At 34.7% G+C, this 13,480-nt stretch overlaps 1 protein-coding gene across 1 annotated transcript in view; it reads left to right on the top strand.

The window, feature by feature from the left end:
• Nucleotides 1–12,444, top strand: part of SPIDR (scaffold protein involved in DNA repair) — a 90,011-nt gene extending 77,567 nt beyond the window's left edge. The window contains exons 11-13 of the mRNA XM_029284067.1: nucleotides 11,002–11,116; nucleotides 11,456–11,509; nucleotides 11,967–12,444. Coding sequence (XP_029139900.1) covers nucleotides 11,002–11,116; nucleotides 11,456–11,509; nucleotides 11,967–12,089 — 292 coding nt within the window. The 3' untranslated portion in view covers nucleotides 12,090–12,444. The remainder of the gene's footprint in view (nucleotides 1–11,001; nucleotides 11,117–11,455; nucleotides 11,510–11,966) is intronic.
• The last annotated feature ends 1,036 nt before the right edge of the window (nucleotides 12,445–13,480 follow it).

The raw sequence follows: 13,480 nt of genomic DNA, 5'->3' as shown, positions 1-13,480 counted from the left end.
CTCAACTCAACCTCCCTCATAGGGTGGTTGTTTTGGGAAAATAGGAAGAGGAAGGAGTACTATGTATGTTCTCCACTTTTTCTACTTATAAAGTAGCAAAAGTGGCATAAAAATCTTAAAAATATAAAAAAATGAAAATCCTCCTTGAGCACTTCATAGTCATTTTGAACAGTTTGGTATCATCCACAAACTTGATCAGATCACTGTTTACTTGTCCCTAAGTCAACATCATTTATCAACATGCTGAAAAAAACTTAATTATCAGTTCTTGAGGGATGCCATTTCTTACTTCTTCCATTGAGAAAATTGTGCCTTTATTTCAGCTCTTTGTTTTCTGCTTTGTTTAATCATTTAGAAATTCATAAAAATGGTCCTCTATCCCATTATATTTCCTCAAGATCCTTTGATGAGGATCCTTGTATTCTTTATATTTTCAAACAGACTAACAATGTCAGCAGGTCACCTCTCCTCATGCCTGTTGACACTCTGAAAAACTTCTAGAAAATTGGTGAGAAAAGATATACTTTTGCAAAAAACATACTTATTTTCTTTCAGCAAAGCTTGTTCCTAAATGTTCTTAATGTGGGATTAGAGCAATTGTACTTAATCACTCACCAGTTTGATAAGAACTAATGTTAAGCTGACTAGCTATAATATCCTCATCTTGTCAGCTCTCTTTTTAAAAAAGTAAAGTTGAATGCCTTGTTGCTGATTCTTCTGGGACCTAACCCAATTTGAAGGCAAATTACATATTTTTCTTTGCAAATGTGAAGAAATATTAAATTTGAATTAATGATTCTTGGGAGGTGCCATCAGGACCCAGGTGTCAAGATATCCTAGAATTCTTTTAATTAAATTTTACTTGTTCATTCTACAAATCAGCATTGCAACAAGAATACAAAATAACATCCAAGAACAATAAGAACTTCTTTATATTATATAATAACTAGAGTTATTATTAAAATAATACATGCAATTGTAGATCCGATAAAAATGCAATTCATCTTTGAATTTAGTATTCAAATTTTGTCAGTGACTTTCAAGAAGAGTAATTGACTATAGTGCATCAATTGTCCAATGATAAATTTATTTATGAATTTTTAAGTAATTTTGATTTAGCAGCTAAGGATAAAAAGTAAAGTAAGCACCCTTTTTAAATCTAGTTACCTCCCTCAAAAGTATTTAATATATGTAAATCTAATTCTGATGTATAATCTGTGTTTTGCTTAGTTATTATTCTGATTTCTTCAAATACTTTCTTCCTAGATATCTTCATCTGTTACCTTAATTTGTTATTCTGATTTCTCCCCAGAAAAGTAAAAAACAAAACAAAACTATTTGGTATCTGCACTATTCTGAATTTAATGCTAGGCTTTCCCTCAGAGATAAATTTAAAAGCTGCTCTTTTTGGTGTAATGTGACAACTCCTCTCTCATACAGATTTAGCTTGTTTAAAAAAGTTGACTGATGACCAGTATATCTAAATCTCTTGCTTGATCACTTGCTTGATGACATGTGGAGACCACTGTGCTTTGTCTTTTCTGTGTGGAAGAAATAGTATTTCTCACAATACTATCTTGGCAGCCTGGACTTTAGTCATCTACCTAGCAACCTAAATTAATTCCAGGGCAGTTTACTTAGTTTTTTAATGTTGTTAATGCTAGTGTAGACTGTGGCTACTATTTTTACTCCAGTATTATCCACATGTGCATGACAAACCCAAATCATCTCTCCCACAATCAAAAGTCCTCTTCTTATTATTGTCATAGATAATAATTTGGCTCATTGCCTATAGAAAACATATTATGCCGTCCTTAACTCTTGTTCTCCCTGACCATAAGGGAGCTGTCATCCTGGGAGTAAGACAAAGCTGTCATATCCCAGGAAGTTTCATCTACATACTTTTATGATTGTCTAATATCTGCAGTGGTTTCAAGAAAACAGATTAGCTTCCTGAGAGCCAGGAATGCAGGAATGAATCATGACTTGTGCTTAGCTGGCTGGTACTTATACATTTAACTCTCTGTGGAGTAAACTGGAAAAATACCTTCTCCCTTGGCTTTCTATCTTTATCCTACATCCTGTTAATAACTTGGATTCTTTTTCCTTTAACTGTTTTATCCCATGTTACATTTTTATAGATTTCGTACCGCTGTTTTCCTCATGTTATATCTAAACACATCTTGATACTTAGCCTTTGGAGATGGGAGATCAGTATGTGTTTCATCTTCCTTTTAATTTTTTCATAAAATTCTCCCATTCCTATTAAATTGTTCTGCTTCTGAGCTCCTCTCTTATCTTTCCTCTTTGGAAAGACTGCTGGCTGGGACTTCCTATTGGCTAAGGAATGCTACAAAGCCTAAGTCACTAATCTCTTGATCAGTGACTTAGCTGTAATCCCCTCCCCTCAGTCCATGTGCTCAGAGTGCAAGTAAACACATACCCAGCCAGCAAGGGAAAAAAATCAATCTCACTCAATTAACAAAGATCCTTCCTTATAAATAGTTGATCAGCTCCCCAGATTCACTAGCTCCCTTACAAACTGTTTTTGTTTGTTGTCCAGGTGATGAGCTCCCAACTGGAAGGGTTATAAAATCATAAAGAGTGCAAAGAAAATAAATATAAAGTATATTATCTCCTCTCCAGCATTTATTTTTCTTAAGTCATCCAGTAAAATTGATTAAGATTATAGTAATAGTATTTACAATAGCAGCAGCATTCTTATTTTCTATGCACTTATATAGAACATAGTATGTCTGTATTTGTGCCAATATCATGTGCTACAATTGATAAGAATAGTTCTAACTTCATTAAGTCTTGCAAAAAGAAGTGCTTTAAGGGAAAGCAAAAAATGGCCACTTCATGAAACTATAATTTGTCTTCCCAGAATGTCTTTTTAAAAACTAAAGTGATTTAGAGAATGGGTTTGTGTGAATGGTTCTTGACAATCACAGAACAGAGATTCATAAGACTTGAGTCTTACTGGGAACAAGATGTCTAATCATAAGTTTTTGATTACAGTCTATTCTTGACACCACAATGAAAGAGATAGAAGTAGATTCTACGAGAGTAGAATCTTTTTGCCTTTCAACTGCTCCATTTCAATTGGTCAATACTAGAATTACTATGTAATTATGATTATGTACTATTAAGTCAGGGTTGACTCTTAGTACCTCATAGGTTTTTTCCCAAGAAGGCTTGCCTTCAACTTATCTTTCTGATTTTCCAGCATAGCAACCACTACTGCTGTAAATAAGTCCATCCACCTTGTTGCTGGTCATCCATTTTTCTCTTCTACCTTCCCAGCATTATGGACTTCTTTATAGATTTTTTCATAATGTGCCCAAATATAATAATTTGAGCTGGATCATTTGTGCCTGGCTTGATTTGTTTTATGATCCGTTTGTATGTTTTCTTGGCTATCTGTGATATTGCAACACTCTTCTCCAACACTGGCATCCAAATTATCAATACTCTTTTATCCTACTTCTTGACAGTACAACTTTTTATTTACATAAGAATATCACCAGAAAAACTAGATACAGCTATATCATGGCATCAAAGTGTCTTAATTCTAAGACTGGTTAATGTATTTATTGTCACTAGTTTGGTCTAATCTTAGTCCTATTTTTTCATATGCTTTCATTTAAATTTAAAAATTTTAACTATCAGCATAGTGTCATAAGAACAGTACAGAATATTCCTACTGCTCATCTTCTTCAAATCCAGCTTCCCTCGATATATATTTAGCATAAAGTTTGAATAAATAAGGGAAGAGTATATGTCAGTGGTGGCAAACCTATGGCACGCGTGCCAGAGGTGGCACTCAGAGCCCTCTCTGTGGGCACGCGTGCCGTTGCCCCAGCAGAGTTCGCCAGAGTAGCAAGCACATGGCATTTGGAAGTGACAGGGCAGGAAGTGAGCAAGCAAACAGCATTGACCCCACGGAGATGCCCCGGAGATGGCGAGGGACTGACCCCGGCCACGCTCACCCAGTCTGTCGTGACCACTGCAGCCACACCCACCCAGTGGGCCACACACCCCGCCCCCCCTGAAGGCACCACAATGCTGATGCAGCCCTGGCACTTCGCAATAAATAAGTGGATTTTGGGTTGCAGTTTGGGCACTCGGTCTCTAAAAGATTCGCCATCACTGGTATATGTCATTCCTTTCTAGAACAGGAATCAATCTGTTTCACCATGTTCCATCCAGACTCTGGCTTCATGATCTTGTAAAGGTTTCTCTTGAGGATAATAAGATATTCTGGGGTTCCCATTTTCCTAAGCACATCCCACAGTTTGACATAACTGAAATATTTCTATAATACATAAAGTGTGTATTAACTTCTTTTCGGTATTGTTTGGCTTTTTCAATTATCCAGCACGAATCAGCACTCTTCTTTCTCAGCCTTTCCATGTAAAGCTCTATGTCTCTTCCATGTAAAGCTCTATGTCTCTTCCATGTAAAGCTCTATGTCTCTTCCATGTAAAGCTCTATGTCTCTTCAGACTTGAGTCTTACTGGGAACAAGATGTCTAATCATAAGTTTTTGATTGCAGTCTATTCTTGACACCACAATGAAAGAGATAGAAGTAGATTCTAAGAGAGTAGAATCTTTTTGCCTTTCAACTGCTCCATTTCAATTGGTCAATACTAGAATTACTATGTAATTATGATTATGTATTATTAAGTCAGGGTTGACTCTTAGTACCTCATAGGTTTTTTCCCAAGAAGGCTTGCCTTCAACTTATCTTTCTGATTTTCCAGCATAGCAACCACTACTGCTTCCATCTTTTCATGTCTCTTCTTTCTCAGCCTTTCCATGTAAAGCTCTAATCAATACTAAATAACTCTTAAATGTTTACAGATTTTTTTTATTGCTTGCCAACTTTATGTAGATAATTTATCAATTCCTGTAGTCCTCCAATTTGATAATGATTGGAGTGCTTATATAACTTCATCTTCTAGTACTAGAGGTTCTTGTAAGTAAGAAATATATCGTACTTGGATATAGTGACATCTCTGCTAAGCATCTTGAATGTTGACATCCCTATTAAATTATAGTCTGTTCTTTCCATCTTTGCTCAGTATTCTTGGAATCAGTTACTACTGTCCTTTTGTTTTTTTTAGCAAGTGTGGAACCTCCATCTGAATTTGGAGATTTTTTTTTTAGAAGATTTCCCTTGTTTTCTATGTTTCTTTCCATCTTCAGTATCTTTACAAGAATGTAGTACTACTTCTTGTCTCTTTTGACAGGTCTCAGAAATTCATTTTAAGTTCCTTCCTATTTGGCCTTCTTGGCTTTAACATTTCTTCTTGTTGGCAAATTTGACCATTTGTTATGATATCTAGTTTATTTTTTTACTGTTTCCTAGTCTTTTCCATCTCTTTTCACATTCATCTTTAACAACTTTTATCTCATTCCACATTTCTCTACTTCCCTATCAATGAGATTCAGGATTTAAAAATGATTCCTGTGTTCTCCTTGAAAATCCTGGATATATGTTCAAGATCACACCATGGAAACTTTCTTCTTCTGCAATTAGCTTGATTTGGATTTTGCATATAGTTATGAGTATATCATGTTTTGTTTCACAGTTAGCTCCTGGCCATCTCTTTATTTTTTTAAAAAAAATATTTAGAAAATAAAATTCCTAAATTTTATTTAGAAAAATTATATTATTATTATTATTATTATTATTATTATTATTATTATTATTATTATTATTATTATTTAATTTGTATACCGCCCTTCTCCCATAGGACTCAGGGCGGTTCACAGCATATTTAAAAAACAAATACTATACATAAAAATAAAAATACAAAAAATACAACAATATAAACCCCAATAAAACCGAATTAAAAACCAAATATTGACAGCTGTGTTTCCAATTAAAATGCTTCTAAAATCATCCCTACCTAAAATCCTCCCNCCTGAGAGCCAGGAATGCAGGAATGAATCATGACTTGTGCTTAGCTGGCTGGTACTTATACATTTAACTCTCTGTGGAGTAAACTGGAAAAATACCTTCTCCCTTGGCTTTCTATCTTTATCCTACATCCTGTTAATAACTTGGATTCTTTTTCCTTTAACTGTTTTATCCCATGTTACATTTTTATAGATTTCGTACCCCTGTTTTCCTCATGTTATATCTAAACACATCTTGATACTTAGCCTTTGGAGATGGGAGATCAGTATGTGTTTCATCTTCCTTTTAATTTTTTCATAAAATTCTCCCATTCCTATTAAATTGTTCTGCTTCTGAGCTCCTCTCTTATCTTTCCTCTTTGGAAAGACTGCTGGCTGGGACTTCCTATTGGCTAAGGAATGCTACAAAGCCTAAGTCACTAATCTCTTGATCAGTGACTTAGCTGTAATCCCCTCCCCTCAGTCCATGTGCTCAGAGTGCAAGTAAACACATACCCAGCCAGCAAGGGGAAAAAATCAATCTCACTCAATTAACAAAGATCCTTCCTTATAAATAGTTGATCAGCTCCCCAGATTCACTAGCTCCCTTACAAACTGTTTTTGTTTGTTGTCCAGGTGATGAGCTCCCAACTGGAAGGGTTATAAAATCATAAAGAGTGCAAAGAAAATAAATATAAAGTATATTATCTCCTCTCCAGCATTTATTTTTCTTAGTCATCCAGTAAAATTGATTAAGATTATAGTAATAGTATTTACAATAGCAGCAGCATTCTTATTTCCTATGCACTTATATAGAACATAGTATGTCTGTATTTGTGCCAATATCATGTGCTACAATTGATAAGAATAGTTCTAACTTCATTAAGTCTTGCAAAAAGAAGTGCTTTAAGGGAAAGCAAAAAATGGCCACTTCATGAAACTATAATTTGTCTTCCCAGAATGTCTTTTTAAAAACTAAAGTGATTTAGAGAATGGGTTTGTGTGAATGGTTCTTGACAATCGCAGAACAGAGATTCATCAGACTTGAGTCTTACTGGGAACAAGATGTCTAATCATAAGTTTTTGATTGCAGTCTATTCTTGACACCACAATGAAAGAGATAGAAGTAGATTCTACGAGAGTAGAATCTTTTTGCCTTTCAACTGCTCCATTTCAATTGGTCAATACTAGAATTACTGTGTAATTATGATTATGTACTATTAAGTCAGGGTTGACTCTTAGTACCTCATAGGTTTTTTCCCAAGAAGGCTTGCCTTCAACATCTTTCTGATTTTCCAGCATAGCAACCACTACTGCTGTAAATAAGTCCATCCACCTTGTTGCTGGTCATCCATTTTTCTCTTCTACCTTCCCAGCATTATGGACTTCTTTATAGATTTTTTCATAATGTGCCCAAATATAATAATTCGAGCTGGATCATTTGTGCCATGATGAAAAGCCTGGCTTGATTTGTTTTATGATCCGTTTGTATGTTTTCTTGGCTATCTGTGATATTGCAGCACTCTTCTCCAACACTGGCATCCAAATTATCAATACTCTTTTATCCTACTTCTTGACAGTACAACTTTTTATTTACATAAGAATATCACCAGAAAAACTAGATACAGCTATATCATGGCATCAAAGTGTCTTAATTCTAAGACTGGGTAATGTATTTATTGTCACTAGTTTGGTCTAATCTTAGTCCTATTTTTTCATATGCTTTCATTTAAATTTAAAATTTTTAATTATCAGCATAGTGTCATAAGAACAGTACAGAATATTCCTACTGCTCATCATCTTCAAATCCAGCTTCCCTCGATATATATTTAGCATAAAGTTTGAATAAATAAGGGAAGAGTATATGTCAGTTGTGGCAAACCTATGGCACGCGTGCCAGAGGTGGCACTCAGAGCCCTCTCTGTGGGCACGCATGCCGTTGCCCCAGCAGAGTTCGCTAGAGTAGCAAGCACATGGCATTTGGAAGTGACAGGGCAGGAAGTGAGCAAGCAAACAGCATTGACCCCACGGAGATGCCCCAGAGATGGCGAGGGACTGACCCCGGCCACACTCACCCAGTCTGTCGTGACCACTGCAGCCACACCCACCCAGTGGGCCACACACCCCGCCCCCCCTGAAGGCACCACAATGCTGATGCAGCCCTGGCACTTCGCAATAAATAAGTGGATTTTGGGTTGCAGTTTGGGCACTCGGTCTCTAAAAGGTTCGCCATCACTGGTATATGTCATTCCTTTCTAGAACAGGAATCAATCTGTTTCACCATGTTCCATCCAGACTCTGGCTTCATGATCTTGTAAAGGTTTCTCTTGAGGATAATAAGATATTCTGGGGTTCCCATTTTCCTAAGCACATCCCACAGTTTGACATAACTGAAATATTTCTATAATACATAAAGTGTGTATTAACTTCTTTTCGGTATTGTTTGGCTTTTTCAATTATCCAGCACGAATCAGCACTCTTCTTTCTCAGCCTTTCCATGTAAAGCTCTATGTCTCTTCCATGTAAAGCTCTATGTCTCTTCCATGAAAAGCTCAATGTCTCTTCAGACTTGAGTCTTACTGGGAACAAGATGTCTAATCATAAGTTTTTGATTGCAGTCTATTCTTGACACCACAATGAAAGAGATAGAAGTAGATTCTAAGAGAGTAGAATCTTTTTGCCTTTCAACTGCTCCATTTCAATTGGTCAATACTAGAATTACTATGTAATTGTGATTATGTATTATTAAGTCAGGGTTGACTCTTAGTACCTCATAGGTTTTTTCCCAAGAAGGCTTGCCTTCAACTTATCTTTCTGATTTTCCAGCATAGCAACCACTACTGCTTCCATCTTTCCATGTCTCTTCTTTCTCAGCCTTTCCATGTAAAGCTCTAATCAATACTAAATAACTCTTAAATGTTTACAGATTTTTTTTATTGCTTGCCAACTTTATGTAGATAATTTATCAATTCCTGTAGTCCTCCAATTTGATAATGATTGGAGTACTTATATAACTTCATCTTCTAGTACTAGAGGTTCTTGTAAGTAAGAAATATATCGTACTTGGATATAGTGACATCTCTGCTAAGCATCTTGAATGTTGACATCCCTATTAAATTATAGTCTGTTCCTTCCATCTTTGCTCAGTATTCTTGGAATCAGTTACTACTGTCCTTTTGTTTTTTTTTAGCAAGTGTGGAACCTCCATCTGAATTTGGAGATTTTTTTTTTAGAAGATTTCCCTTGTTTTCTATGTTTCTTTCCATCTTCAGTATCTTTACAAGAATGTAGTACTACTTCTTGTCTCTTTTGACAGGTCTCAGAAATTCATTTTAAGTTCCTTCCTATTTGGCCTTCTTGGCTTTAACATTTCTTCTTGTTGGCAAATTTGACCATTTGTTATGATATCTAGTTTATTTTTTTTCTGTTTCCTAGTCTTTTCCATCTCTTTTCACATTCATCTTTAACAACTTTTATCTCATTCCACATTTCTCTACTTCCCTATCAATGAGATTCAGGATTTAAAAATGATTCCTGTGTTCTCCTTGAAAATCCTGGATATATGTTCAAGATCACACCATGGAAACTTTCTTCTTCTGCAATTAGCTTGATTTGGATTTTGCATATAGTTATGAGTATATCATGTTTTGTTTCACAGTTAGCTCCTGGCCATCTCTTTATTTTTTTAAAAAAAATATTTAGAAAATAAAATTCCTAAATTTTATTTAGAAAAATTATATTGCCGCTTACTCGCACATTACTGTAAATAACTATATTATAACTATTATAACTTTGTTGTTATAACTAAGCATCACCTTGTACCAATAATTTAGTCAATTTGATTTCTCTGTATTTCATCTAAGTTATATCCATTATATATAGATAGATATCATAGAAATCATTGGATTGACTGAAATTGCTAAGTTTTTCTTTTTTATTTCTTAGGCCATAACATTCAGTGATGTTTTCCTCCTTAATATTTCCAACATTGGCATGCCAATCTCCAACCACAAGCAACTTGCTTAAATGTTCTGTTGTTAATTTCAAATTGAACTTGACCATAAACCTTACCAACCTCTTCTTCTTCTGCATTACTGCTTAGAACATATCGTGGATAACCATCATATTTAAAAAAAACCTCTTCACAAAGTCTAATAGGTATTTTTGTGAAAATGATTGTGTTATATCCAAGTAGTATCTTTGCTGTAGCCTTCATGACAATGAAAGCAATGATGTTCCTTTCTTGGTTTTGAGTTACAATAAAAAAAATTACTGTATATCTTGTAAGAATATGATGTCTCAGTTTGGTTGTTTTCTTTGTTTCTCCTAATCTCTTTTTCCTTTTCCTTTTTGTCTCTTTAATTCAAAAGTCAGCATTAGCTCCTAAAGAAAGAAGAGCATTGCAAGATTTTGGCACTTTCATTTAGGTGTTGTGGAAGTAACAATTATGAGATTCCCATTTTCACTTTTAAAATTGCACTTAAAATTGAATGCCATGATACTATGGACACTGTTCATACAGGCTTGTGCATAGGGATGGTTTATTGTACAGATCATATAGAAACTGGACTGGGAAGGTTTTTTGGCTAAAGATTAGGATAATCTTTTTAAAATAAGCTAGCAGAAACTTTCTAAATGTATAGTTGATTGTTCAGGGGATTAGCAGAGCAGGATCAGTGGTATTGTAGCATTTTACTGTTTCCACATCTTTTAATTCTGCCAGATGTACATTATATGCTCCTTTCCCTGCCAGGTTTTTTTTTTAAATCTCCTTGCAATCTTTTGAACAGTTTTCAGAAATGGTTAAAATGACTGTCATTTTATCAAAACAACTGATAAGTTGTAAAGGGTTGAAATCCTTCACTTACATGTTTTTCCTAGTATTGGCACTGGAACATAAAGTTGAGAATCTCATGTTCTCTTCGTTATCTTTTATCTCGTCTCTTGCAAGATTGTTGCACATTAAATCAAGGAAGGTGGGAATATTTGAACAATATGTGTTCTAGCTTACAGTGCAAAGTGAAGAAGTCTATGAGCACACTTTGACATGGAAATTTGGGGATAGATATATAGTCTTTTTCTCATGTATTTCAGAGGGTTACCCTACTGCAGCCATTGCTGTGAAGTTGTAACTTCACCAGTTTTCAAGATGCATCTGGAAGTGTTTTTGAATTGCCATTCCCAACCAAAATCCACAGTAAAAATCAAGGTATTACAAGAACAATATTGTTCTAATTCAGTATTTTATGATCAGCTCCAGGTGAAGAAAGAAATCTACTTTTATATCTCCACCTACCTGTGTTTGATACCAGTTATGTTTTCCAGAGCATAGAAACAAGGTGTAAAACAAGCAAGCAAAAAAATATTCTAGATAATCTGTGTAGAATTAAATACATATTACTTATGTGAAATGTCCTGACCAAGAAAAATTTTACTGTGAAATTACAGATAAGAGTTAGCAGGTAATAAAATACTTAAATATTAGGGATACAAACTGACTACATTATTGTTTTTATAATTATACTTTCTTCTTTCCCTGTTACAACAGCTATTACAGAAGTCTATTTCTTCACTTCTAGAATCAGCAACCATGGATAATGGGGTATGTATATTTAAAATAGCGGCTTCATAATTCTAGTTCATATGACACATCCCCCAACTCAGTGCCTTCTAGATGTATTAGTACTCAACTTCTACCATTTTCAGCTAGAATTCATAAAAATGCAGATTCTGGGTTAACCTGTTCCATTTGTAATATTGTGACTATATTGGCCTATGAATAAAAATATAATTAAGTGGATAATCTCTTGGTCTAATGCTCTGTTGAAATTCTTGGAATACCTTTGTAGAAAATTTGGCTTTCAGTTCAGAGTTCTGAATTTTCTAATAAAATTATTTCTCATAGCTGTTAGTATTACATGAGTTTGGAGCAGTAAAAAAGCAAATAAGGGGGAAAAAGTCCTTAAGAACTTCCTTTACTGAAGAGTGTTCAGTGGTATGCTGGCTAGGACAAAATGTACAAGATTATTTGTTTCAATGGCTGTGCTTTATCATTGCAGAGTTATGAAGTAACGAGTGTGCTGAGGAAAGAGGTGGGGTTTTTGAATTGTTATGTCCAATCTATAACCAGCCACCCATCTAGTTGTATTGGATTGGAAGAAATTGTTCTCTTGGACGCCTGAAAGAACTGAAGGGAATATTGTCTGCTTCTGTCTATGATCTTTGTAACATATTTGTAACTGTACTCAGTTCTTCTATGCTGCTTTTGAAACAAAACTGTTGTGCCTTTTTTTTAATGCTCACTTTAATTTCAATTCAAACACAATTGTCATTTCAATGAGAGGAGTTAAATGTACATTCTTAAATTTTTTTCTCATGAAATTAGTGGAATTCACATACACAGATGTCTGGTCCTCCAGATTAATATCATAGCACTCAAAGGAAACATGTTTTTTTTCAGCAATTTTTTGTTTGTTTTTGTATTGTGCTGGAGGTTATATTTTGTAATGAGTTCAGGGGTTGAAATATTTTTTTACTAAATATTAAATATGTTTTTGAAATAGTTTTTGAAATTAACTTCCAAGTTATTAATTTAGAGATACATTTTCTTAATTACTCACATATAAATTCTATTCAGGATTTCATGTAGGGCAGGGGCCTTCAAACTTGGCCCTTTTATGACTTGTGGACTTCAACTCCCAGAATTCCTCTGCAGCATGCCTGGCTGAGGAATTCTGGGAGTTGAATTCTGGGCATTGAAGTCCACAAGTCATAAAAGGGCCAAGTTTGAAGACCCCTGATGTAAGGTAAGTGTTCAGATACAGTATCTGTATCTGATACAAGGCATATGATCAGATACAGGGCATATGATACAATATTATGAAAGAAGAGTATATGTGAACACAGGCACATATTATTTAAATAAGGAATTATTTAGATCTTGTATTTTTAAAAACCTTTCAATAAAGTAGATTAACATATTGTAATTAAAATGGTTATACCTTTTTCTTGTACATTTCTATTTGTGGATGAAATTATTAGTTGATGTTGAAACATAGGGATCATTTAGTATCTGATTCAAATTCCTGTAATTTCTTTCAGAGAGAACTTGGCATGCATGGGATTTCCTGTTATTTGCATATAATATTCCCCATACTCAGCAGCTGTATCTGGATTTTTGTGTTTAGAAGATATAGTTGTTTAGGACAGATGTTGGGGACAGGGACATGTAGACAGTTCTGGGATTCTATCTATCTATCTATCTATCTATCTATCTATCTATCTATCTATCTATCTATCTATCTATCTATCTATCTATCTATGATCAAGGCTCTGTTGACTCTAGCTAATTGTATTTAGTGGGGGATTAGGTGTTGATGGACAGAAGGGCAGAGAATGAAGTTTAAATCAATCATGGTACAGGTAGTCCTCAACTTACAAGTGAGCTCAAAACCTCTGTTGCTAAGTGAGGCAGTTAAGTGAATTTTGGCCTGTTTAATGACCTTTCTTGCCATAGTTGTTAAGTGAATCACTGCAATTGTTAACAATATGGTTGTTAAGTGAATCTGGCTTC

This window comes from Protobothrops mucrosquamatus, unplaced genomic scaffold, assembly GCF_001527695.2.
Source record: "Protobothrops mucrosquamatus isolate PMUCROS unplaced genomic scaffold, P.Mucros_1.0 scaffold356, whole genome shotgun sequence".
NCBI classification, from domain to species: Eukaryota; Metazoa; Chordata; class Lepidosauria; order Squamata; family Viperidae; genus Protobothrops; species Protobothrops mucrosquamatus.
This window is presented reverse-complemented; position numbering and strand designations above follow the sequence as displayed.